At 42.6% G+C, this 27,467-nt stretch overlaps 1 protein-coding gene across 1 annotated transcript; it reads left to right on the forward strand.

Annotated features, from left to right (window-relative positions):
* The first annotated feature begins 2,751 nt into the window (after positions 1-2,751).
* Positions 2,752-26,140, forward strand: YWHAQ (tyrosine 3-monooxygenase/tryptophan 5-monooxygenase activation protein theta). Its single transcript, XM_065632505.1, has 6 exons — positions 2,752-2,885; positions 4,037-4,421; positions 19,931-20,054; positions 22,403-22,566; positions 22,939-23,034; positions 24,109-26,140. The coding sequence occupies exons 2-6, from the start codon at positions 4,128-4,130 to the stop codon at positions 24,166-24,168; spliced, it is 738 nt and encodes a 245-aa protein (XP_065488577.1). The 5' UTR covers positions 2,752-2,885; positions 4,037-4,127; the 3' UTR covers positions 24,169-26,140.
* The last annotated feature ends 1,327 nt before the right edge of the window (positions 26,141-27,467 follow it).

Consider the following 27,467-nt stretch of genomic DNA (forward strand, 5'->3'; position numbering starts at 1 on the left):
TTGATATTTTTCATTTCCTGGACACAAGACAAAATAATGCCAACCATTTCATTATGGTGTGACAAGGGTAAAGTCATTAATGCTTAGTAGGATGATAGCACTCCTGAAACGCTCTAAAGGAAATTAATTTTTTTTTTATTCAGTGAAGGATAATGCTATGCAGTAAACTGTTCATTACGTGGAATAAGCAATAAAAGAAACATTAAATAGAAACATAGAATTGGAAAGCTTCTGGAGTTTAGTCTCTGGCTACTCAGGCAACTACATCACATGAGCACTTTTACAAATTGATCAGGCTCCACTCTAAAAGCGGCTGGGCTTCCTGCTCTCAGCACTGAGTTGTTTTCCCACAGCCTCATTGCTCTGAAAATTCCAAATCTTCTAATTCACAGTCTAAATTAATTAACATCCATTTTACACACATTTCTCTTCCATTTAAGCAACAATTCTACATCCACGTCGTCTACCCTCCTTTTGAGACAACATCAAATCTCCTCTTAACCTTTATTTTGCTAAACTAAACACAACAAATTATTTGAGCCTGTTCTCCTAAAAGCTCCTGAGAGAACAACATTCCTACTTAGCCATAGGGTTCCTCTGGGAAAACGAGATTACAGCTTTGTGATTAAAAACCATATCACAGTGCAGCCTTAAGGCGCATAAGCCCACAGGACCCAAACCCGCAAAGCGTGCAGCTGCCGCTCGCTGTAGCTCTGAAGCCGGACGCTCAGGCCACGCAGCTGCTCTGCACAAGTGCATTGGACTCTACATCATGCGTGCGGTTAAGTCTGGATCCGTCTCACAGCTCTGTGCGCACAGATTTGCTGTGCCCAGCACTTTCCAACTTTAAGGTGGATGTGCGCTTCTTAATGCAACATCTCAGTAGGTGGGAGATGTGATTTAAATTGCATGAGGCTAATCCTAACGTCCTCCCTATTTTTGAGGGGGTAGGCTTGGTTAGGTCAGCTGTCCTTCCTCAAATAAAACCCGCTCATCCATGCCATACAGGTGCAATGGTTAGTTTTATCTCTGATGGAGACATGATGTTAATCGGAAAAGGTTTTGTTACACAATTGGTCAGTTTTAGTCTTTACCTAATGTGTAAATGAAGATAATAATTTGGGACTTTGGTGAAAATGACAGAGTATCCTACTGACAAATAAGATTAAAAAGGCAATCTGAATGGTAGCAAGTTACCAAGACAGTAATTTCTGGGGTACAGTAATAAATTTCCATAATGCATTCTGAAAGAGTTTCATTAACTTTGAAAAGGGTATTATCAATAGCTCCTTTTTTATAACAGAATGTTTCCCAAACACCAATGACAAAGAGAGTGGCTTGTTCACAGCATAGATGAAATGTCCACGTACATAATCCCAGTCCCAGTTCAAACACAGATCAAGAGCTTTATGAGTTGAGACAATAACATCCTGGGGTTGATTAAGAGAATTCATCATCCCATCTGGATGCTGAAGTTCCTCAGCATGACTATATTTGGTGATGCTGAAAGCAAAGGTGAGAAATCTCATCACGCAGACACTCAGTACTGCACGAAGACACCCGAGAACCTGAACTAGGCTGAGCCCTGACAGACGCAATGCATTTGATCCATGCCTGGGTTTTGTACGCTGAACGCTGGGACAAGCAGCACAAACCCACCGTGTGCTCTGCGAGCCGGGCAGCCTGAGCGCAGACACAACCCTGCACCCGCTCAGCCAGCGTTCGGGACATACGGACGGCAACAGGCGCCTCGTGTTTATCTGCTAATGGATGGATAACATTTTATTACCCGTATGTCACAGTATGGGCCTAAAATTCCAGTCTGTGTTTATCTTATCCCTGGCCTCTTGAAAATAAAGGTGCAATCAAGAGGAGGAGGGGGAAAAGTGAATATATTGACTGTTGTTCATCTGAAATTCCTGCCTCCCCTGCACGGGGCCTCGGGAATGTGAACTCTCCAGGAACGCTTTCCTGTCACCACTGTCCCAGGGGCCGAGCGCAGACACCCTCACTTGGAAACGGCTTTTCAGAACCTGCCATTGCGAAAAAAGAAAACCCGTGTCAGGAGCAGGGTATGAAATTCCGCCCCCGCCCCGGGCCGGGGCACAGCGGGGACAGCACAGGCCGCGCCGAGCCCCCGGCCGCGGGAAGGCGGGCCGGGAACTGCCCGCCCGCCCCGCATCAGCCCCGCGGCCGGCACCGGACATACCCAATCCGCTCGGGGCCGCCGGGCCGGGCTCGCCGCCCCGCTCCTCCCGGAGCTCCCGCCCGCCGGCGGCCGAGGGGAGGGGCGGGCCGAGGGCGCGGCCACCGGCAGGCGGAAGAGCGGCCGCTGCCCCTTCGGGCGGTGAAAGGCCGCCGACGTACGCGCCGAGGCCGCCGACGTACGCGCCGGGGCCGCCTCGCCCCCTCCGCCCCGCCGCCGGCACCGCCTCGGCCGGCGCCTTCCCCCGGGGCGCTCCCTCCCTCCCTCCCGCGGCCGGGCCGCGCTGCCGGGGGAGGGGGCAGCGGGGGAGGGGGGTTGTAGCAGCATCACCATGGCAACAGTGACGTCATCTCACCCTGGATCTAATTGGAGGAAACCCCGTGGCCCCAGCCGCAGCCCACGGGCCAACCGAGCTTGTGCCCTGCCTGCGCTCGCCCCCGCGGCAGCGCGCTCTGCTCGGATTGGCTGTTTGGGCGAGGGGGGGCGGAGCCGGGCTCGGAGGCCCGGCTGCGATTGGCCGCGTGGGCGCGGGCTGAGCAGCGGGTAGGCTTGCCTGTGCCAACGCCCTTTAGCGCTGGCTCTCGCCGGAGACGGGAGCGGCTCTTTCTCTTCGCAACAGCCCCGAGCGAGGCAGCCGATCGGGTGGCGCCCGCGGCCCGGCCTAGCGCAGCGGACTCAGGTGAGCGCGGTGCCGCGTCCCGGCGGCGGGCGCGGGCTCCGCTCGGCCGCTGCCAGCTGCTGCCGCCGCGTCCTCCATTTTGTGATCGCGGCGTGGAGCGCTCGGCAGCCCCGCGGAGCGGGAGGCGCAGCCATCCAGCGCCGCCATTTCGCACCCGGCGGGGCCACCGGCTTCCTCTTTCTGCCCTGCCGCCGCGGGGGCAGCGCCGGCCGCCATCCGGCCCCGCGCCCCCCGCCGTCCCTGGGGCCGCGGCCGCCCCTGGCCCCCGCCCTCGCCGGGGCCGAGACCCCACCCACTGCCGGCCGCCGCGCTCCCCCGCCGGCAGTGCGGGGCCGCCGCGGCCGGGGTCGGCGTTCCGCGGCCGGAGCTGCGGCCACTCCCGCCGCAGCCGCCGGGGGGAGGCGGGCAGGCCCGGGCCCCGCCGCGCCCCGCCGCCAGGAGGCGAAGCGGCCTGTGCCGCCGGGCTGTCCCCGGGCCGCCCCGCCCCGCCCCGCCCGCGCCGGGCTCCCCCGGCCCCGCTCGCAGCGCGGGCGCCCGAGGGAGGCGGGTCCCGGCGCGCCCGGCCAGCCCGTTGGGTTACAGCCCCTGCTGTGTCTCCCCTGGGACGAACTCGGCTCGGTCCTTTATTATTTGTTTCTTCCCGCTTGCCCTGGCTTGGGCATCCGCCTTTCTTCAGCTCTCGCCTGCAGGGCTTGTGTCACACGGGGCTTTGGACAAGGGTCCCCAGGCTGGCTGGTGGCGGCGTGTCCTCCTCCAGGCCCTGGTAGACACTGTGTTAATGTGTTCACATAAGGCGGGGAAGGAACGCAGTGTGAGGACAGAATGTCCGCGCTGATGGAAAAGCAGCTATTTCCAGCTCTCGGTGTGCAGGCTGCTGTCCCCTGGCTGGCGCTGAGCGAGCCTTCTCCAGTTGGGTTTCTAGGCCGTGCTTTCCCATGGGGGGACCCTTGAGACAAGTGCCTCCCCACGACCCTGCGTGGAAGGGCAGGATGCCGCAGTCTGTCTCGCCATGGGAAGCACCTGAAGATGGGGAAGGGGAGGCGAGGCTCACTGCAATCCCTGATTTTTTTGGTGGGTTGTGAGGAGTGGTGTAAAATCATGTTATGTAGAGCTTTATGCCAGCGTCATGGTTACTGTCTTCTTTCTGGCAGGTTGTGAGGTGCATTCTTGCTTTGAGAGTGTGACATCGCCAGCTTCTCCTGCCGTTGCTACTATACTGCTCTTGCCCCGCTGCCAGCCACCATGGATAAAACCGAGTTGATCCAGAAAGCCAAGCTGGCTGAGCAAGCTGAGCGCTATGATGATATGGCCACCTGCATGAAGGCAGTAACTGAGCAAGGTGCTGAGCTGTCCAACGAGGAGCGCAACCTGCTCTCAGTGGCCTACAAGAACGTGGTGGGGGGGCGGCGCTCTGCCTGGAGGGTCATCTCTAGCATTGAGCAGAAGACAGACACCAGTGACAAGAAGATGCAGCTTATCAAGGACTATCGGGAGAAGGTGGAGTCTGAGCTCAGGTCCATCTGCACCACTGTGTTGGTGAGTGGGGACTTCCTTTTTTCTTCTGTGTTTTTATTTTATTCCTCTAAGATAATTTGTGCTTCTGTACTGGAGGATAAGACTGGGAACTTGGCTGGAGAATATAATGCGAAGTATTACGTTGGATAGGGGAAGTCAGTGCAGTAACTTCTGCAGCTGTTGTGTGGGTTACTGTGAGGATGAAGATCATCTGCACTATGGTGTGGGCCTCGTGTGTAGAGGTATTTGAGATACACACTCAATTTTGAGTGTATATTTGGAGTACATTTTTGGATGGAGTGATCCTTATGCAGTATTCTGTGAGGCAGTTGCAGAGATGCAGGGAGTTAGCCTTGTGCTTGTTTTTGCTGTGGTTAGTAAGGTTATCTATTCATAAGATAAGGTGAAAAGAAGATGAGAAAACCCCTTTATTTCTTCAGATCAGAGCTAATAACCCATTAAAGCATTTAAAGTAACCAGGTGTGCATTTCGTTTGCTTCTCGTGAAGAAAAATACTCTCAAGGCATCTTTAAGAGACATTTTGAGGATTATTTTAATATAAAATATGATTTTATGAAGTAAGACACCGATGTGGAAGACAGGAAATTAAGATATGTAGAAATGGGTTTTGTCAGATCCAAACTGACTTCTCAGGGGAATCTTTAAGACGAATTTGCAGTAATCATGGAATAATGTAAAACAGAGGTGTGAAGACAGGTGTGACACCCCAAGCACGCATCAAAGCCCAGGACTACATTTCTGTACAAGCAGCAGGATACCAGATGCTGTCGATAGCAAAATCATGCTGCACTGTAGTGGGAGCTGAAGAGACGCGTGTCAGCAGCGTGGAGGCTGCTGGACCCTGCTCTATGTGACCAGGGAGTTGTGGCTGCAGGAAGCTGCATGTCCGTAATGCAATAGTAATTGTGTGGCAGGTAATTTTCAGTGGTTTGTTTGCTCCTCTTTGTTACACTTCTTTTGTGTGTGTTCAGTATTGCTAACATGAGAACAGGAAGAAGCAAGTCTACAAGGAAATAAAGAATTTTGAGGTAAACGTATCCTAGATTGTTTTCAGAGACCTGAATTTGAAGCTGACTGGTTTGGAAGTAACTGAATTTGCTTCTTGATTAGGTGTTCTGGCTCACATACAAGGGAGTACCTCTTTGGGTGGTTCTGAAAATACCTATATGCTTCCTTGCATGCTGCCTGCCACCTAGATTGGTGTTTTTTTCCTTCTAAATCAGTCAAAATGAGTTACCTTTGCTTGAAAAATCATTTGGAAATCTATTAGCTTAGTGAATCAGTTGAGTTAATTCCTTTAACTCATAAGTGTAGTTAAGTTGTAAAACTTTCACCTTTGTGAAAATGATGTGACTTGTTTAGAGCACTGGTCCCTGTTTCGTGTGACAAGAGTTTCACTAGAACCTGTGTGATGGGATGCCGGCACTCGTCCTGTTGTCACTGCTCTCGATCTCCTCTACTCAGCGTCCCACTTCAGGAATAATGTCTTGGGACCTCAACATAAAGCCCGCTCTTCAGACTTCTTAATCTCCCTCTGTCCTTCTACCAAATCTAGTTCCTGAGGAGAAGGTTATGCATAAAATCTCACTTTGGTTGCTGTGCCATTTTGACAGGAAGCTTGTGCTTCCACAGAGGGATTGAACGTGTCTGGATGATAAAGGTAACGAGCCATTTCACGCAGTGTCTATACTGAAATTATTCCAGTCGCATCAAATGGTGGACAGCAGGTAGCCTGATAGCCATGCTAACGCAAGCTGCTGATGTAGGAAGAGCAAGCTCTTCCTGTGCTAGACGATTTTTCCCTGCATTCCAGTCTTCCTCTGTTCTCAGCGATGGCCTGGAAGGCAACAGGCAGTAGTGAGGACTGAAACCTACAGCTGTGCGTACTTTTCCTCCTCTGCGCTGCTGGCCAAGGTGTGCCTTGCTTTGGCAGGAGATGTCAGCTATCTGCTGCAGGCCTTCCGAATTTTTTTTTTTTTACTCTTCCTTCGATGGCCATGTCCAGTTACGTTCTGTTCTGCTTCTCTCCCTTTCCTCCTCCAGCTACCACTCCTATGACCCGTGAGTCAGCAGCCGAGCTGTTGGAACTCACAATGTGCAGGCGCTACAAAGGACGGGTTTCCTAAAGCTGAGCCACAAAGTGGTTTTGACTCCTCCTTTGATAATTTTTTCTTTACTAATACTACAGTAACTGCATGTAGCTTTTTTAGATCTCTTAAGGTGAATCTCAGAGATGCTTTTTGAATTCTAGGAAGGCAGCTAAACCGAAACAACTGCTGGCAAGTAGTATGGAAAGGTTGCTTGTCATCTGGAGTAATTTGATTTAGCAAGGGTGGATGCGTTGGGTGGAGTGTGACTGCTGTTAGTCATACTACTAACAGTTTTTTTCAAAAGGCTTTTTTTTATTACTGGTTTGGCAGAGCTTTTCAAAGTGAAGTATATCTGCTGTTATAGAAACCTTCGTTTAGCAATACTTGTGCTAGCATTACAAACTACTGGTAATTTTTGATTTAAAAAGGCAGCAACACTGAATCTGCATTTACTTTTTTTCCTGTAAAGAATGCTTCAAGCCGATCAGGTACAGCATTGTTTTAGGGCATGGTTTGATGAGGAACTTAAATTTAATAACCACTAGAATACATACATCCAAAATTATCTTGAGATATCTATATAGAGATATATAGAAAGATACATAAATAAAAATAAAACTTTTACTAATTATTTAATTAACATACAACCACCATCAGTGGTCACAGTAAGATATTCCATCATGCCAGGCGGTGAAGACATTTCTTTAACTGCCTATCTTGCAAGTAGGAGTTGATGTGATCTGAACCCTTTTTAACTTAATTTAAATGACCAGCCTTTTGTCTGAGAGTAGCTCTTTCATGAAGAAATGGTATGACTTTGTCAAACATCTTGCACGAATGTTATATTTGAAAGGTACACTAGGAGGTTTTATTGAAGTCCCTGTGTTGATTGACTAGTTCTTTGATAATGTAGAAAATTAATATTGAATCATCCTTTATGAATCATAGTTGAAACTGTTCTTGAAACTCTCTTGTCCCTGAATAAAGAAATAGGTTGGCAACTTAACTGTTTTTTCAAGGTAAAGTTGAACTATGTTGTTTCATATACTCTGAGCACAAAGTTCGTGTTTCTTTATATTCTCTAAGTGATTTCAAGACATAGATAACAGAAGGGATGGGTGCAGCAGCAACTTTCACGTAATTAGTGAAATAACATGTAAAACTTTGAAGATGGAATGTACAAGACTAATCCTTTATTGTATATATACTCTGCTGTTCCGTGACATCAGATTTTCAAAAAAAGGTAACTTTTGAATTGGAACTTCTTTGAGGGAGCAGATCAAGCCGCTGGGTTTTCTGAGAGCCTCAGTCCCTCTGCATAGCGATAACTCATGTTGTATTCAGTCTCCTTCATTCTTTGGAGAGATATAGTGTGAAGGAGCGACACCAGCCCTTGCCTGGGAGCAGTTCACTCTCCACCTGCAACTTGGGGGGTTTTCCATGTATTATTTGGTAGGACTCTGCATATGTGGAGTTTCTAGGTTCTGATGTTGTTGGAGCTTGTCACAGACCAGTAGAGATGAGATTTGGTAACTACTTGCCCACAGTTTAAAACTTGATGAAGGTGCCATGGCTAAAATCATTGAGCTTGGAAACAATTGTATCTTGGTGGTTACATACTCCTTATGTCTCTAGCTGAAACTTAAAAGTTTATTTTAATATGTTATAAGTTTTTGCTTAGAAAACTTACATATATGAGGCTTCTAAGTTGTTTCCAAACATCTATTTTTACAGTGTCCTCTGTGAACAGCTTTACAGTGCACTGTGTCTGGTTTTCTAGAAATGAGCAAGGGCATCGTGAACTTTTAAAAATGGACCAACAGTAACATGACTTGTGCGGTGGATTCTTTTCTGTACCCTGCAGCAGTGCCTGCAATGAAATAGTCTTGAGCTGTAAGGTGTATATTATTTCAGTTTTTACTGTCTAAAGGTTGAGAGGGTGCTTGTAAACGTTTGATCTTCTGTGAGATTGCAGTGTTAATTGTTGAAAGCGTGTATTAGTGTGCTGCTCTTGCCAGCTCCCCTTTCCTTCCTTCCTTCCTTCCTCCCCCCTCAAGGCTGCAGTGTTACTACTACTTCTGCTTTGCATAATTAAGAAACGATAAATGCTAATAAAAACAAGAGCAAAAATGTATATCTGTTGCTGATTTTTATCGATTTTGTAGATGTAGTTCTAAGGTTAATCACTTAAAAAGAAACAAAAAAAAAATCCCCATACTAGACAGTAAGGTTCAAAGCAGCTTTTTTTTCAACAGCAGAAGTTCATAGCTTCATTGAAAGTGAAATTGGTATTTTCTTGCAGCAGCAGATAGATTCCTCGTGTCAGTTAAAGCATCTGATGTCAAATGATGAATAAGCTTTGACCATAGCCCTGTTTTTCCCTACTCTTACCTTTGCCCTACCAAAAATGGAAATATTTATTTTTATATACATGTAGAAATTTGGCAGATTCAGTAAGCATCAGCTTGATGCTGCTATATGAACAATTTACTAGAGTTTCATGTCTTATGAATCCTTTTTCTCTGCCTTCCTATTTTCAGTGGACGGCATTTCAATTACCACTTTCTTTACCTTTCATAAGTGAAAGCATGTGCTATTGACTCATCCTTTTAAAGTAAGACTAAAAGGACTAGCTGCTTCATGACTCAAAGCCAGGCCTTAGGCTGGGAACGTTACCTCTTGGCAAATCCAGAATTTTGAGTAAGTCATCTATTTGACGAAAGGTAATATGTGGGGAGAGAGTTGATTATCTTTTGTGTTCTTAGCACAACTTCGAGCAAATGTTCAGCACAGGATAAGAATTGTGGAACTTAATGCATGAATCTTTTCTAGTTTAATATGCTCGAAACTTAAATTTAAATTCACGATCTGAACTTGACTTATTCATAGTTGTACCTTCTCTTACATCAGTTTTTGCCCTTGGTTGGAATGTGCTGCTGCAGTACTACACTTTTGTGCAAGGAAAACTGAATCCTTTTCTAAGAAAGGACTGGCACTTGCAGAAGCAAATCCTAGAATGCATTGAGGTTCTTGAGGTGGCTGAAAACTGTTAAAGCCCAACTAAAAGTAGTTGGAAGAATTCTGCTGGTAGCTGAGGCCTCCATCCCATGCAGTCATTGTTTGCTGCCCACTCCATCTGCAACTGGATGCTGAATTTCTAAAACATGCAAGCAAGCTAGTAAAGGATACAAGATAACCGGCAGCAAGGTATTCTTTCTGTCTGAGGTTCTGAAAACTCGTGCCATTATGTTATTTGTGTGTGCGGTGTCATTTTTCTTTTTCAGAAGCTACTGGGATGAGTTTAGATCACTGATTGGATTTGTATGGTTATCTCCGTCTTGAGGTAAAACTGAGAATAGGGTTAACTTAGGTCTGTTGGAAGTAGAAAAACCTGAAAATAAACGGCTTGTCTGTTCTTAAAAGTTTAAGAAATGACCACCAGAGAATTGCACTTCTGCAAAGTCAGCTCCTACCAGCTCTGCAAGGTCTGTCCTGAATGTTAACATCCTGTGAGAAGCAGGATGTGGAGTCACTGCAAATAGGAAATGATAGTACTGATACAGGTGACCAGCTGTTGAGAATGGGGTGGCCAAAGCCTCATCTGTCTCCAGTGTCAAATCAATTTTTTAATGAGGTTAAGCTATAGATTAACTAGCCTGATTGTAGTCAGGGCATTAAAGCTCCATCTATACTATCTGTCAGTCCACTTGTACTCGAGGAAATTTAATAATTCTAAATGTACATAGTTACTGGTTGGGTGGCCTTGAGAAAGTAGGATGTGCCCACTAGGTGGAACTGGACAACAAAGACACAAATTCTATTTTTCTGCTAATGTAGTGAAGCTTTTAACAGATTTTGTAAATCACCGTCATGCTTACCTGCTAGACAGTTGTCTCGCAGGCATTTCTGCTACCTTAGATACTAATATGATCGATACCTTTTTGAAGTAAAATGTAGAAGGCTATGTATCAGAGAGACAGAACTTGATGAAGAAAGAACACAGTCGAGCTCGAAGATTTATTAGTAGTTGATTTCTTTATGATGGCACAAATTGGGGTTGTTTAGCGCCTTATTAAAGCAATAGATTGTACCAATTTCTGCATGAGTGCAGAAGCATGGCATTCTGTTTTCAGTAATGGGAGATACCTGATTTGTGGGAAGTGAGGTAAATGGCGGGGGGAGGGCTGGTAAAACTGCATGGATATAATTTCTTTATAAGTTTGGTAGGTGAAGGTGTGTGCTTGATTAATCAGTGTTTTCTTATTTGTGTAGTTCTTGCCCCTTTTTTAGTTTTATATTCTTCGTTTTTGAGAGTGACGGCTTAGTGCCCCTAGATGTTAGTTGCTGTTTAAGTGCTTTTGTACTTGACCATAAACTTGAAGCTAATTGTGTCATGGCCTAACTAGGTAAGGTAAGTAAAACTGTTGTTGAACACTGCATTGGAGGCACTTAGTCCATATATCTCTACCGAGTTCATTGGACAAGGTTCCTCCTTGTCCTTTCTGCTTCCCAGGTTGTCAGAACCAACATCCAGAACATTCCAGTTGAGCATACAGCTGACTTGTAAGCTTGTAATTTGCTACTTCACACTGTACATCTGAATAACAGTTAATGCATACTGGGCACTTAGACATAGGAGGCAGTAAAAATAATTTAAGTGCTGAGTTTCACATCCTGTGAAACCCATCACACATGTGCACCCACCAAAATACCAGATATAAAGACCTATGAATTAGAAAGTCCTGAATTAGCTGTGATTTTGCTTATTACTTTCTTTTACTTTGTTAAAGGAACCAAGGGTTTGATTTACATTTATAAAGGTTTATTCTTTGTTCTAGCAACATTTATTCTGTCCTTTAAATTATGTGATCCATCAACTAAAGTAGTTGGATGTAGGAGTCATGTTAGGCTCTGGAAATGGAAAACTTTCCATTTGCCCTGATAATACATTTTCTGAATACACTACATACATTCTTATCGGACTGCCAGCCTCATATTTCCTGAATAAAACTTCTGCGGGAAGTTCTGTTCTGAAATTGAATACATTTTGCAAGATTCTTGTAAGCAGAATTTTTTTTTAAAGGAAAGTAGGTAGCAGAGCCTTAGCAAGAAAGTCAAGTTTCACTTGCTCTGAGAAATTGTTACAACAAGGTTATCCAAAGTGTTGACTTGTTTTTGGGACTTCATTGTTGTAGGTTGTCTCATTTGCAGAATAACAAATTACTGGCACATTCCTAATACACTGAATGAAATAATTGCTGGGTTTCCTTCAAGGTGAAGTTGAGCAGTGCAAAGGGCTCTTTCCAGTTGCACTAAGTGATGGGAAGAAAGTGCGTCTGTTTCATTACCTTTCTGGATTTGGGGGGGGTCACAAGCCTCTGATCTAGGGCTCCTGAACAGACCAGAACTGGGGCAAGTGAAACTTCTAGGCCCTCCAGAGTTGAAAGGCTGGCTTTAAAATCAGTTATTTGCACGAGGCCAAAGTACCTTAAACCCACATAACTCCTGCATGCTGTTTTTCATTTTGACTGTTGTTAGTCTGGGTATATCTCAGTCAATCATTTAATCATACCTTCAGGGCTTTGGTAGCTGCAGAGCATAGAAATATTTTTAAATGCAAATTTAGACTTCTTTGTTTGATTCTATTGTATTATGGAGGATGCTGGAAGAAACTGTAGGCAGTCAGGATTCTGAAGGGAAGAGTTTGATGTCACTAATGCATGTTTATTAAGAGGAAAAGAACATATTTTCAGGAATTAGAAATACAGAAAATGCAACCATGGAAGAATGTTCATTAGAATCAATTTGAGATAAATCTGTTTGATACTAAGAAAATTTTCCTGAAAGCCTTTGGCTGTGTTGTATGGCAAAAAATTATAATTATTGAACAGGGTAATTACTTTTTGTTTGAAGACTCATTTCTACATTTGGCACGGGGAAACTGGAAAACTTCAGGCTTTTCTGTAAAAACTTGAACAATTCTTTGACATTTGCTGGATTGTTGATTTTTACTTATTTAATTTTTTTTTTGTCTGATGAAAATCTATAGAAGTGAGAACTTGCATTTCCACACACTTCTAGTTCCTGCCTTACATAGTTCTTTGGGGACCACAGAACTTTCTAACTTCTTCTTTTAGGAGAAATGTAACTGGTGAATGTAAATTCTAGATTAAATTAATCTCAGCCCCAGGTGGGAATAGTGTGGGCAGATGTGCTGCAGCTCAGGCTTCCAATGCGTTTGTTAAGTGTGATTCCAGATACTTCATTCAGGGCCAATCCTAAATATTGACTGCCAGTTTTTAAAACTATGTAGACTAAGACTCAGAACCAAATGGAAAAGACAAATTAGGTCACCCTCTCCATTTCCATGCCAGGTACGTTTGTCTCTGTTTTTGACAGTGTTTCATCAGGTTATCTTAAGGCCATGCCATTTCTGGAAAGGCACACACATATTTTCCTCAATGTATAAACTGAAATACTAATGATCTTAAGAGGTCTGTATGAAAACTATTTAATGTTCTTCCAAAAGGAGTTGATTAATAGAGCTTGAATCCAGAAGGATGAAGAACTTACTTCTGCTGAATTACACTTTTGAAAGTAAAGTGATCTTACTGTTGCAGCAGGGGACTCTCCCTTTCCTGTCAAGAAAACAACCACTGAATGTTAAAACACACCTAAGCTGCAGTGAGTCATACTGTGGACTTTGGAATGACTGATTATACTTGAAATAGTCGAGAAGTCTTAATGCCAATTTACTAGGCTATTAAAGCAGGCAGTCATTTGTGAGTAGAAGCCTTATTGAAAGGTCTGAGCCTACACTGATCATCTGTGCTGTCAAACACCTTGGAACATCTAATGTGTTTAAATTATCATTTAACAGTTAGTATTAAGGGAATGTGGTGTTCTGAGCTGCCTCACCAACTTCTTAGCTTTACTTTTTGACTACAGTTAGGGTGGAAACCATTTCCCTGTATGCTGCTTGTAGGTGATTTTTCTCATATTGGAGCTGGGTGGACCTTCAGAAATACTTAAGACTGAAGAATTTTTCCAAGTATTCTGCACGCTGCAGCTGTGGCTGAATTTCTGTAGTGTCACACACTGCAGAGTGTGTCTGTTGGATGCAAGCTGCTCAGCTTCTAGGTGAGACTGTGACGTTGAATCCATGTTCAGGGTGGTGAGTTAACTTGCTAAAAAAAGTGGTGTTGACTTGCACTCTGTGCATGTGCATTATTTTTAAGGAACCTTGTCTCAAAATAGGTTTATTTCAAAACAGGGTCTTCACTTGCATCTGACCATTTAGTTCTGTGGGGTTTGGCCAATAGGTGTGTGCTGTTATGAGCAGGTACAACGTTAAGTAGTTGGAGTTCCTTGCTGTCACCCATGTAACATCTGTTCTGGTGGCTAGCTTCAATATCCCCTAAAAAAAAAAAGAAAAAAGCAAGCACTTCAAAGCTCAAAATAGGAAACATTCAGTGTCAGCTCAGGAAGGGAAGGAACACCTAGGAAATGGCAAAAAAAACTTAATCTGGTCTCTGCAAGATCTTTGACAATCAGTACCCTGCGGAATGGTAGCACCTCCTTTGCTGGCAGATCTGTCCATCGCTTGGACAGCAGAGAGGTTCTGAATAATTGATTTATCATTGAATTTTTTCCATCATGGGGTGAGGAAGAATATAAAATACTTTTATATTAAATGCACTGATATTCATTAGCTTGGTCTTGTATAAAAAAGGAATAATACTATTGCATATTCTTTTTTCTAGATGCTTTTTGTGTCATGAGTTAAAGTCCAGCAAAGGACTTCCCCTTAAATTACTAAAACCTGCAAATACAAATTACTTCCCACAAACTGTTACGATGTTTGCTTTTAAAGAACAGCATTTAAAATTGTATGCCCACAAGATGAAAGATGGTGTTGGAATAAAGTGTTCTAAACGACTTGAAGTAAGATGCTCAAGAATATTGCTGAAACAGTCGGACTTGAAAATTCAACTTTATATTGACTTTATTCACAAAACTCTGTGCCAGCAATTTTGAACATCAGCACATGCCTTGCTAAACATCATGCAGCAACTTAACCAGTTTATATTTTTGGAGCGATCTTCTGGAGAGCATTGCTGTTTATGATGGTTGCTTTTATATTTACTTTTTTTCCTTCTGGTGGAGCAACAGTAATGATACACCATACTAAGCTGGTGAGAAATGCAAATGGCAATATAGATCGGTCTTTTGATGGCATAACATTAAATAACTTGGTGCTGATGATGTGACCCAAACATGTCATAAGTGTTGACATCTGAGTAATGGTGGCATTGTAAATATTTTGAGTTACTTCAGTTTACCACATTGAGAACTTTTGTCTGTACCTAGGCATGTGATATATCTTAGCTTGCTTTGAAAATTGACCTTAGACTACTTGTGATCAGTAGATAATCTCTGGAGCTGACCTGGTTCATGTTCATACTCTGGTATTGAATGGATAATGTGAGGAATATATCTATTAGCTAATGGTGTTGGAATTTATGCCGAGAATTATATATTCGCTTTTCTTACTGAAGTCCAATTCTAATGGCAGAAGTGCCAAAGGCAGCTCAAAGTTCAATTTGACATTCAATTTTTTTTCCTTTTAATTCATCTTTGCTGTCAATTTTTTTTTATAGCTGAATATGTGGGAAGAGAGAACAGCACAGATCAGACAGTGGTGATATTTTTCTGCCACTTGAGCCTACCACATAGTTAAATAGTACAGAAAGTATTTAGTATATGTTGTGGTTGAACTTGATGTCTCTGTCAGGCTTGCCTTTTAAAATAGGCTTAGGTGGGGAGAGGTTGGGGGGACTTCTTGCTTCGTTGTCAGCTTTTAAAAGAAGGGCTTGTCCTGAAAACAGGTAACAGCACATGTGGGCTGGGACCAGTACATGAATTGGAGGGGATGGATATGTGCACGACGTATGTAAGGAGAAGCTGGCTGGATGCACACTCAGCAAATAATTATGAAGAAGCTGCGTCTTCAGGGAGCTGCTTTGTCTGCATCAGGCACTTCAAGTAAAGATACCTCCGGTATATTCCTTTAGGACTTGCTTTTCATAAAGCTGAAATAATGGGGAAGTGTTGAAAGCAGATGATGCTCAGGTTAATTGCAATGGTCTGATGCTACAGCTACATGTCCAACCCTTGTTCCTGCTTAAGCAGAGGGGAAAAGAGACCAAGAAAGGACAAATGTGGAACTGGAAAGGGATCCAAAACCACAATTGAAATGTAACCTTCTCTTGGCATGTAAATAAGTCTGCCAATGGAGAGGAAAAATTAAAAAAATAAAATTTCAGCTTTAAAGGGGGAGGAAGTAGACTGATGCCAGGTCCATAGCTTGCTCCCCACAGCTCCTTAAGGCAGCTGCGGATCTCATCCAGGGACGGGTAGCCCATTGTTGCTGGCATCTCTTTAACAGATAAATAAATAAATCTGCTTTCTGTAGGAGGGGAAAGAATATCGTATATGAGAATACGATACTATTAGGATGGCAAGAGTGTTAGCACACTGTGAAGGTAGAAATAAATTGAGATGGATGAGCGACACTAATGAGAAGTGGGTTGGGAAACCTGTCGTGCTACAGGAGGACCTGTGTACCACTTGAGAACAGCGTATCAGTGTGGGGGAAGCAGCAGATACCAACCACAAAGTGTCACAGTGCAAACCTGCTCTAATGGAACTGCACCAGGACACGAAGGGACCAGCTTGAGGACAGAGCTTTGGTTCCTGCATCTGCTCGTGGCTCTGGGGGTCACCCACTAGGGCAGGCCAGCAGCTTGAACATCTTGTGTCTTTTCATGGCAGCATCTGAGGCATGTTTGGCATTGTAGAGCATGTAGTTGGTGCTTGTTCAGGTCTTGCTTTAGAAGGTGATAACAACAGTCGCAATTCTTTATGATGGTGGGAGCTGTATTTTGATATATAACTTCCTCTGACAAAAAAAAAAGAGTGGTGGGCATGTCTGTGTGTGTGAACATGGATGGCAGGCTGCTGTGTTAACTGACTTCATCACAGAACCACACCTGTGGCAGTGCCTGTCACTCTTTAGGTGAAATTTATCATAATAAATTCGGAGGTTAGCTGAGGTCTGCTTCATTGCGCAGGCTGCCTCTGTTCATTTTGCTTCCTGTCAGCTGATGTTTCAGATGAGGATTCCTGGCTGCCTGCTGTCAGAGGAAAGGTGGAAAAGCCCAAGTGAGGAAAGACAGAGAACAGATGTAGGAAATCTTGAGTTATCCTGGCTTTTACTGACTCACAACACAGTAAAGTAAATCATTGAGCTTATTGCGCTGTCTGCTCTCACTGCCCCGCCAACATTTTGTCTGCTAGAGGGAGGGTAAGATGCCTTCCAAGAAATGATGATGATGTCCTGAGATGAATGGCTCACTAAATGTACCAAATACATTATTGATTTGAAAGATAACACCTGGCTAGATAAATAATTAGCTTTACTGAAACTCTGTTTATATTCTGTTCTACCTGATCCTAAATGAGATCTTGTTCCATTTAAGGCTACTAAAAAACCCAAACCGGGTACGAAAAGTCCAGAGCGAGGATGTTCCACCCTGTCTGGCAGAGGCGCAGGTCTCTGCTGTACCATGTGCTGTGGTAGGATTGGGGCCCTGGAGATGAACGGGGAGTGGGAGCTGCTGACAGGGCAGCTCAGCTCCTCCAGCTGAGGGACGCCTGGAAAATAACATAGCGTACATAACCCACTCCTGGCTGTCTGAAAAACTACAGTTCACTCCCAGCATCCACTTTTTTCCTCTAAGTTTCTCAGAAATACGCACCAAACCACTAGTTTTCAAACCTGTGTATTGGAGGCAGCACCTTCAGGATGAAGATAGAGCTTTGTCAAATATTTGGTTTTAAATCCTGTACAATGTATCTCTCTTTGTCTGGTCAGTGATTTTTAGATTAGCATAGTTTTTCACATCTAATTTGAGGACACGGATAAATCACATCTCTGCTGTTTAATGCAATCCCAACCCTAGGATTGCTTTAGAGGCTGGTAGTTACTCTTTGATTGCGACTGATTTAAGGAACCTTTATAAACTCGGGTGTATTACATGTCAACTTTCATCATTCTGGGCAGTTTCTTGTAAAATGAAACTTCTGTGTTGAGATTACTGGATTATCATCTCTGAGACTTGAAAATGGTTTGTGTAGTGTTGTGCTTTTATGGCTGGCGTTGACATCTGTCATAGGAGAAAAGCATCGGGAAAACATTGAGCCAAAATGTGAAGTTTTGCTCATTGCAGAAACCTGTAGGGTGGGAATCACTTATGCAAAATAACAGTTATTAGTATGGGATTGTATTATCAGTCTGCCTACTATGTCTTAACTCTTGTTTTAAAATATACCTAAGGTGTTGCTGCTTTTTCCGTAACACCAGTGAGGTGTACCATTCGAATGCTTGCTCAAGCCCTGGCATACTTCACTGTTAAACCATTAGACAAATCCCCTACTTATCCCTATGCCGTACTAACCAGTATCTAGTCTTTGGCAGTGGTTTTCTAGCCTTACAGAAAGGCCTAAAAATGTCTGTTTCTCGTTTGGTAAGTGGAAGGGTATGTCAGGCTCGTTATCTTACCCTCCCGCTGTTTTCTCTGGGGTGGTAATAAGAGCACTTGTAACTCTTTACTGGTTCTTAATGCCTTGGTGGGGGAATCTCTGAAGGGAACGTGTCTGTGGAGCGGTATGCAATATTGCATCCATGCTAAGCACACCGTGTGGATGCAAAAATGCTTTTTTCACCCAATTGGAAGTACCCTACTGCAAGTGTCAGTTTAGAATACTCGCCAACACCTCAAGTGGACTTAGAATGAGTAAATGCTTTCAGCTGGGTTGCTATGCTACTGTTGATTATTAAAGGAAGTAATAATGGTATGACGGTATGCATAGGGAGTAGATTTGTGTCTAAAATTAGCTCGTTTTGATTATAGTGCTACAGTCACTAATTAAAATGCTAAGGGTTTTTGCCCAGAAAGCTTACAGTTCCTTAAACATTTTATTCGTAGCTGCTTCATGAATTTGGATACATGTTCCTGCAACAAAAATCTTGCTTAACTAGCCACAGTTTGCAAGCTTTGTGGAAACTTTCTGCTGCTTTTATGACCTGTTTATTTTCCAGGTAACTGAATGTAGATCTCTATCACTGAAATTCTTAGTGTAAATTTGCACTCAGTATTGTGGGGTTTCCTTGGGTCTGTTGGAACTTACTCAGCTCCAGAGAACATGGGTAGGCTGTGGTGGTGAGCTGGGTGAAATGGCTGGGCCTCAGGGACAAGGAGGTCAGCCAGGAGCTGTTCTCCTCCTCGTCAGCTCTCTGAAGTCCCCCCTTTCCTGGGGGAAAATCCTGTGCCTCTTCTCTCCTTCGCCTTCACCCCTCTCTCAGAAGGGCCAGGAGGCCTTGCAGCCTTGGAGAGAGACTTATCGCCTCTTGTCGGAGGCTTGTAAACCTTTCCTCGTCTCTCTGGTGATCAGGTAGGAGAGCTGTGAGCAGGGGCAGCTGTGAGCAGCAGCTCAGCGTGTGTGGGGAGCTCTGTGCAGCGGAGCTCTGTGCAGCTCTCCCAGGAGCAGCGAACACGAAGGAGCGGGGGTTACTGCCCAGCCAGGGGCTGGCACGGTTTGGTGGGGCTGGCTACCAACTACATGGGTTAGAGTCCTTGGTGCTCTCTGGTAGGTGAGCAGGAGAGTCCTTATCACAAGTCTAATCAATGCAACTTATACAAAAAAATAGCAGAGTTGTTTTTCTTTTTTTTTCCTGTGAAGTAGGAATAAGTTCTTATTTATAAATAGCTTTGATACTTTCTGCATAAAGTTTCATTTTTCTGGTAAAAGCTTACTTGTTTGCAACAATGTTTTTGAAATGAGAAGTGCATATCCTGAAAGTAAACTTGGTTCTGAAACTATGTACTAGTAAACCTTTTCTTGGTACTTTTTCTGCAGTCTGATCAGATGGCTGACTGATCATATCAATGGATAGCTTTTTGCCTTTACATGGTTTGTTTAAATAAGAGCATTTTGGATAGATGCACGCTTAAAACTTTTTTTTCCTTCTAGCAAACATTTGAGTCCATCCAAGCTTTCTGGAGAGAGGACATGAGGAAGAAACTTTTTACAGTGAGAATGGTGAAACAGTGGCCTAGGTTGCCCGGAGAGGTGTCAGATGCCCCATCCCTGGAGACATCCCAGGCCAGGCTGGATGGGGCTCTGAGCACTCTGATCTAGTTGGAGATGTCCCTGCTTGTGGCAGGCAGGTTGGACTAGATGAGCTTTGAAGGTCCCTTCCAACCCAAACAATTCAATGATTCTATGAAAACTACATTGAACTTGAATGCAACACTGTATGTAATATGTCAATGTCTTTTGTTGTTGTTGTTTCAGGAGCTGTTGGACAAATATTTAATAGCTAATGCAACTAATCCAGAGAGCAAGGTATTCTACCTGAAGATGAAGGGAGACTACTTCCGATACCTTGCTGAAGTTGCATGTGGCGATGACAGAAAACGTAAGTACCTTGTGGTCTTCAAGCCTTTAATAGCCAATGAACTTCAGTTTTGAGCCCTGGGCAAGGGAACAAACGTGTGCAAGTAACTTGTTCTGAATTCACCTGAGTTAGCCGAGTGGGAAAAACTACGTTTCAACTGGAAGTCTCCAGTGTTCATACAGATGGAGAGTAAAATTCTAAATAGACCTTAAGCATAGTATGCCATGGAATTTTAGCTGGTGTTCCTGTCATCTATCCTAAATTTCTGGATAGTCATTCCATAATGCTTATTCAAGATTTCTAGAAAACAATTTAGGTGAAGGTCTGCTAACATATTTAATGTTGGTTGTATTTCTTTACTAAAATAAAGTTGATGAGGAAAAGTAAACAGGTCCCTATAACCTTTTTTACTCCATGATGGAGTCTTGTTGATCTGTAAGTTTTAACTATATCAGTGTGAAGCAGACTTCATTGTAGTCACCTAAGTTTATAAAGAAGCAACAAAATTAGTAGGTCAGTACACTATCCGAAGAAGTGTAAGCTGCACTCCTGAAGTGGTTGATGTTCACTGGAATAATACTGTCCCCGTAATTTTAGTTTGCCCTTTGGATCCAGCACAAAAGGCCTGGAAAACTTTACAGCTGGTCCTGTCACTTGATACTGGGCATCCTGAGAACGTAGAACATTCCTAGAAGTTAGAACATGTGCACAGGTGGTTCTGAGTACCTCAGGAAGCTCGTGTAGGGAGTATTTTAAATCCCTATTCAGAGGATGTATTCAATTAAGTATTAGAACTGTCTTGCAAGGTGCCCCCGGGTACTGTTGTGATGTTAAAAACTCTTGGTATGGCATAAACTAGTGATACATTTCTACATAATAAACTAAAATTCGTCCTGGAATGATGCTTTGACACAGAAAGGAGATGGACTGTTGGAGCGGGCAGAGTGCCGCAGGGACTGTCCCTTTGGGTTGGGCGTCTGGCAGTGTTGGCTGGTTTAAACCGATTGAATTGCAAAGTGGGAGGACAGAGCTGATTGTCACTTAAATAAAGGCTTTGTTAGTCTCCTTGTATTGTAAGAGCATTTAAGTTGAAAGATGAAAATATACAAAATGGAGGAAAAGTCTTTGCATTGATGAGTTGCTTTCAGGAATTCTTAACCCTTTGCCTGATTTGAATGACAACAGCAGGTCCAAGTGTAGCAGAGACAACAACTTGTCTTTGGCTTTCACAAAGATAATCTGGTTTATATTTTGTCTCAAGCAACAGTTATAAATCTGTGGGCTTGTCTGAGCAGAGAAATACCTGCTTGTCTTGGCTAAAAAGACGGCATTTGAGGTGATATGCAGGCTGATATGGGTCCTTATTGGAGAAGAGGAAGTGACAACCTTATTAGCAGATTTTAGTGTTTTGCTGGGAAGTTACAGCTTATGCATAACACCATGCATATATTTTGTGCTTGACTTCTCACAAACTTCTAGTTCTACCTGAAGCTTTTCTGAAGTTCTGCCTCTAAGCATCTGTTTACTTTCTCAGCTTCAAATATATTTTATATACTTAGAAGCTAATCTATTTGCTGCATTTGCTAGGTTTTTTGCCTTTTTTCACCTGTTTTCAACAAAAATTAGTCCATTAGCACTCCTTACAGTGTGAATTGCAAAAAACCCAAGTATGTGCTGTGATTCTTCTGAATACTTAACAGATTTTACTTACCAAACTTTTTTTCCAGCACTTTCTAGAGCAATTATGGCATCAGCTGCCTTGGAGAGCTGTATTCTGAGCTCTGACAATGGCCTTTCTTTTTCTGCAGTCTCATTCTATTCTGCAGGCATGTTTTGGGCAACTCAGCCTTTCGGTTATCTACTGCAAGACAATCTGGAAGACGCTATATGTAGCATTTTTAAAGTACTTACCCATGCCTGGTAACCACTTTTCTCTGTGGTGTTTCTCCCAGTTATTTTGGGCACGACCTTGTTTTTTTTATCTTGACCCGTCTACACCAAAGTTTTGGAGGCAGACTTTCAGTTTGTCAGGAACATGCAGGATGCGCCTTCCAAACTTCCTGAAGAAGTAGGGCCAATTTTTTTTTTGTACTTAAAGCATCAAAGGCCATTGAGGTAATATAGTCATCTTGGATGTTTGTATTTACTAACTTCTGTGTATCTCTCTGTTGAATACCTTTGCTCCCTGCGTTTTGTCAGTGTGGCAACTGTACTTGAAATGGGTTTAAAATCATTACCTTGATTAAAGTAAGTGCGGTGTTTTGCTAAGAGTGGGCTTAAATAGAGGACTGTTCAGTGTCCTACTAATGGCGTACTTTAAGTAATCTTATCTTAAACCAAAACTTTAATGTTTCTCATGCTTTTAACAGAAACAATAGAAAACTCACAGGGAGCTTATCAGGAGGCATTTGATATCAGCAAGAAGGAGATGCAGCCAACACATCCAATTCGCTTGGGTCTAGCTCTTAACTTCTCTGTATTTTATTATGAGATTCTCAACAATCCTGAGCTTGCCTGCACACTGGCAAAGACAGTAAGTTACTTTTTTCTTCTGTATGCGTGCAGGGACAGTAGAAGAGAGTTTATGCTCAAAATAATATGAACTTCTATTTCCTAGAGTTTATGCAGGAAATGATCCTATTTAATGTATCTAGTTTCCAAGCTTATATTGTTAGTGGGATGAATGGGGTACAAGCAGTTTGTATTTACAATGTGACTTAAATTTTCAACATCATGACAAGCTTTTATTATGCCTTTATTATGCTTCTGTTTCAAATAGAGCAGTTCAGGTCATTAACTTCTAATGTTGCTTTTTTTTTCTTAAGCTACCTTTACTAATGGGTTTAGCTTCTGGTTGTTTAATGATCAGTTAACAGAAAGACTAAAGATGGTTTAATTATTCTAGGCGTTTGATGAGGCTATTGCAGAACTTGATACACTGAACGAAGACTCATACAAAGACAGTACTCTCATCATGCAGTTGCTTAGAGACAACCTAACAGTAAGTTGCCTTTTCATGTGCTGTCTGGTTCTGTAACCATGTATTACCTTAGTTGGATTGAATTTGTCATGAAACAAACCCTTTATTTTGCTCCAGTACAAAACATAGCACTGATTTGGGCTACTTTCCCTGCTATACATGTTCATAACTTAGTTTGAATATAGTGTACATTGATGTCAGCGACTTCATGCTGTGTAATCTAGCTTGGATAGTTCACATTCTTCATTGTTTGCTGCCCTTGTCAGTGGAGGAGAAGGTGCATTCAGCTATCTTTAACGTGCAAGATAAAACAAGGAGTCGAAAAATAGTAGCCCATGATCTGTCAGGGGCGCTTACTCAAACTTTTTGGTGACCTCCTCAGAAACAAAACATCTTTCCTGTTGTACATCCAGTGCAGCTTCCTTTATTCATTTTCCCGATTTTCATTTAAAAGAAAAGATCCGGAATTTCAATATATTAAGAATAAAATCCATTCGTGTTTGAGCCTGTATTACAATGATTAACTGTTTAAACAAGTGCCTAATGGAAGCACTAAATTCTATTAAAACATGTAACTAACGCAATTTTTTAGGGATTATCCTCTCTGGATATTCACTGCATTTAAGCTTACAGCAACATTTATTATTTTGCAATAATCCTTCAGTAGAAATGTCTTTTATTAGCACTGTAAAATTCTTAGCTTCAGTAACCACAGTAGTAATTTCCACTTTCAGGATTCAGACTGCAGGTTTTGAAATTGATGGTGCCTATGACGCTACCGTTCAGACTTGTCGAATGATCTAGGATGGGTGACAGCTCGCTGTTGAGCACACAAGTCTGGGCCTGGTCAGAACACTGCTCGGCCTCTAGTACCCGAGGTGCATGGCTGGTTGTGCCCTGTGCATGGGGAACTATTTCCAGTTGCCTCTCTCTGACCAAGTACTGGAAGCCAGGGTTGTACAGCTCCAGTGCACTGGTACTTTGTAGGCATCCTTGAGTTTAACTCGTTATCATTTCTGTACAGTCAATAGTTGTCCCTTTTTGGAAGTAAAGCTGCGCTTCTGAAAGCTGACACTGTTTTTCTTTTCTTTCTAGTTATGGACATCAGACAGTGCAGGAGAAGAATGTGATGCTGCAGAAGGTGCAGAAAACTAAACTGCACGTGGGGCGTCATTCTCCCTTTCCTTCTGAAGAAACCTTTTTACACGTCTCCATTCCTTATAGCTCCACTTGGATTTCCTATAGCAAAGAAAACCCATCCATGTGTATGGAAATCAATTTATAGTCTTTTCACACTGCAGCTTTGGGAAAACTCCATTCCTTGATTTGTGTTTGTCCTGACCTTCCTGGTGTGCGGTTACTGCTGTAGAAAAGTATTAATAGCTTCATTTCATATAAACATAAGTAACTTCCAAACACTTATGTAGCAGACTAAAGTGTACCTGGTATTTAAAAACAAATCTGAACCAGTTCCTGCCAGTTGAATGTGTTTTGTATTACAGTAAGATATGAAAATGTAGTTAATTGCAACTAAAGAGTGTTCCACCTAGCTTTTAATTCTCCACATTCCCTTCTTATTCTGCAGGGTTTCCTTTCCATAATTGACTTTCACACGCTACTGTGTATTCTTTTCAGTAGGAACGTGGAAGTATTGGGCCAGATCAAGTTGAGCATTTCTAGTTTGGAAAATGACAAATTGAGTTGCTTCCTGTATCATGTAATACAGAAGCTTGTGTGTTTGAAAACAGGAGCTTCTCTTAATCTTCAGTTGCTGCTGTTTAAGTTAATATCCCTTCCCAATAAAAGTTCACTTACACTCCTGCCTTCGTAGTTCTGGTATTCACTTTACTATGTATTAGAAGCAGCATGTTACTGCCGGAGTACAGGCAGTGCTTTTTGGCGGACTAAAGTGCATGTCATTTCTTAATACACTGGAATGGGAAAACCAATTGAAGTTCACATGTCCAAGTATAAAATTTAGTACTTTTCCATGCAGGTTTGTGCACATGTGAGAAGGTGTCAAGTTTGTCCAGTGATTGTTATTTAGAGAGTTTGGACCACTATTGTGTGTTGCTAATCATTGATTGTAGTCCCAAAAAAGCCTTGTGAAAATGTTATGCCCTCTGTAACAGCAAAGTAACATTAAATAAAATTACATTTTATAAACCACTTACTGTTGACTTGTAACAATTCCATGTAATCACTTAAGGGCTAAACTTAAATGTAAGTAACTTGTGCTCAAAGTGTCTTTCTCAAATCTAGTGCATACTTTTTAAAGTCTGCTCTTAAATGAACTTACTTCATATTTGAACACTGCATTTTACGAAAATATCCTGGATAATTTTTCAATTAACCTGACATGTGGACTTCTTAATAACTAAATCTAGTTGAGCTAATGGCTTCACCTGAATAATGACCTAGGAAAAAATAGCCAATTTCTTTATATTCTTCCATGGCTAGCAAATCAAATCTTATCTAAATGATACCTTTTTTTTTAATAATCTCACTAAGTTCTCTGATCTCTCCTCATGTTGTGTTTTTTTCACTGATCATCGTCATTATTATTACAGTATTCCAGCTACATGTTTAGAAATGCAGAGGAATTTGTCCTGCTCTAGAACATTAGTTTGTGTGCTGCCATATCATAACCTGCTTTCTGTTGTTCTTAGACTGCTTTTAATATTACTGTTGTCCCCAATTTTTGGAGCCTTTAGTAGTAATACATTGCTCTGCTTTGCCCCCGCCCCGCCCCCTCTCTCCCCCTTAGATCATCTAAGAGTTATTTCTTAAACCTCTACCTCTTAGTTTCCCATGTTGGTGGGTTTTTGAAAATATTTAACTCCTATTAGTGTCCTGCCTAGGCAGGATATGACATGATGAAAAAGGACATATTACTAGTCCTTGCAGGCTTCCGATGGTACATCTTCCACCTTCCATGTTTTTGTTCATTCTTTGAATGTGCACAATGAGTGTTCCTACAATAAAATTGTTCAGTTTATGTGCTTCAATTGACATGCATTGCTTTTTTAAAAAAAATGTATCAATTCCATTTTCTTCATGCAGTCACTTTGAATTGCTGTCAAAGTATTGTGTGGCAGGATTCTACATAAACTCATATGCTTCTTAATTGGTGTATTGGTTTCATAATTTCTTCCCCTCCCCAATGCATTTCTTATTGATCCTTTATTTGTTTCATAAAGGTTTTTAACTCCTAAGCGCTCAGATGTGTCGGTACTGACATGTTAGCAGTCAGCTTTATCTGCTCATTTAAGAGTTTGCTTTCTTTGCACTCTTTGGAGAACGGTCTTAGCTTGCACTACATTGTCAGCTAATGCTGTTCTCCTTTCATTCCTTTTGCAGCTTGTCAAGAGAGTTTTCCTCAGAGGAACACTAACTGGGCCCTGTATCTAGATTATAGCTTAATTTATTAAATGTTCTTTCTAATGTCTACCAAGCTGGGCAGATTGTAGCTTGCATGTTCATTGCATCTACATTTTGCACAAAAAATGAGTATTGAAGCTGCAACATCAGCTCTTGAACTTCAATAACAATGAATGCAGCATCATCTTTCCTCACACTGTTACTTCCAGAATTTGGCCAAATATGTATTGTTTTGGAAGGGGGAGGGAACGAAAGGTGTAGGGGAATAGGATGATGGTACAAAAAAGGAATAGACCGTAATTCCCTAAATAACTTTGCCTAGTTCCCCGGTCCCATTTAAATTCCATTATTAGTACAACACCCAGGCTAATTAGGTGCATGCATGTGGTATGATGGGTTTCCAGCTCCCGGTGATCATTTGCACTTCTGTGCTGCCCCACCTCGCCCAAGGACCTGCCCCACGGCTTGGGAAACACTGGACAGGCTGACACCTCCCGCTCTGGACTGTGCTCACCCTTTGCAAGCCAGACATACAGTTGACAGCACAATCTAAGACACCTCAGTAAAACAATAGTGTCTGGTTTAAGGGTGGGATTTTCGTCTGCTCACTGTGGTTGTATGTGGTAAATCCTGTGGGATGGAGTTATTATCTTCATCTCTGCAACAAATTTCGCAGTAGTGCAGTAATCATTTCAACTTAGTACTTTCAGAATATTAACAAAAAAGAAAGTTCTCGCTTTTCTGCTAGATAGGTGCAGGTAGTAGAGATGGTACATCGCACTAAGCCACTTTCTTTTGAGGTATTTCTGTTATAATTCAGTTCAGCAGCAAAACGTGAAGTTTTGTACTTAATTTCTCAGGATCTTTGCTGAAATGAGTAATGTCAATAAACATAGTTTTCCTCTTCTCCAGGTCTAATTGCAGTGTTCTTGGTTTGTTAGCAGGGTACTTGTTATATCAGGAGACATTATTTTATGATTCTGTAAAACTAATAGAGCACTTGCAGCTTTGCACCTGATTTTTCTTTAGGCAGTACAAATCAGTGTAAAGAGACCAGAGTAAGTTTTGGTAAG

This window comes from Caloenas nicobarica, chromosome 3 (assembly GCF_036013445.1).
Source record: "Caloenas nicobarica isolate bCalNic1 chromosome 3, bCalNic1.hap1, whole genome shotgun sequence".
Lineage (NCBI taxonomy): Eukaryota > Metazoa > Chordata > Aves > Columbiformes > Columbidae > Caloenas > Caloenas nicobarica.

What these genes read in the sequence shown, in the direction of transcription:
- YWHAQ (XM_065632505.1), top strand. Translation starts at nt 4,128, where the DNA reads ATGGATAAAACCGAGTTGATCCAGAAAGCCAAGCTGGCTGAGCAAGCT. An exon ending in CCATCTGCACCACTGTGTTG is followed by an intron (nt 4,422 to 19,930) that starts GTGAGTGGGGAC and finishes TTGTTGTTTCAG; the next exon opens with GAGCTGTTGGACAAATATTT. An exon ending in ATGTGGCGATGACAGAAAAC is followed by an intron (nt 20,055 to 22,402) that starts GTAAGTACCTTG and finishes TGCTTTTAACAG; the next exon opens with AAACAATAGAAAACTCACAG.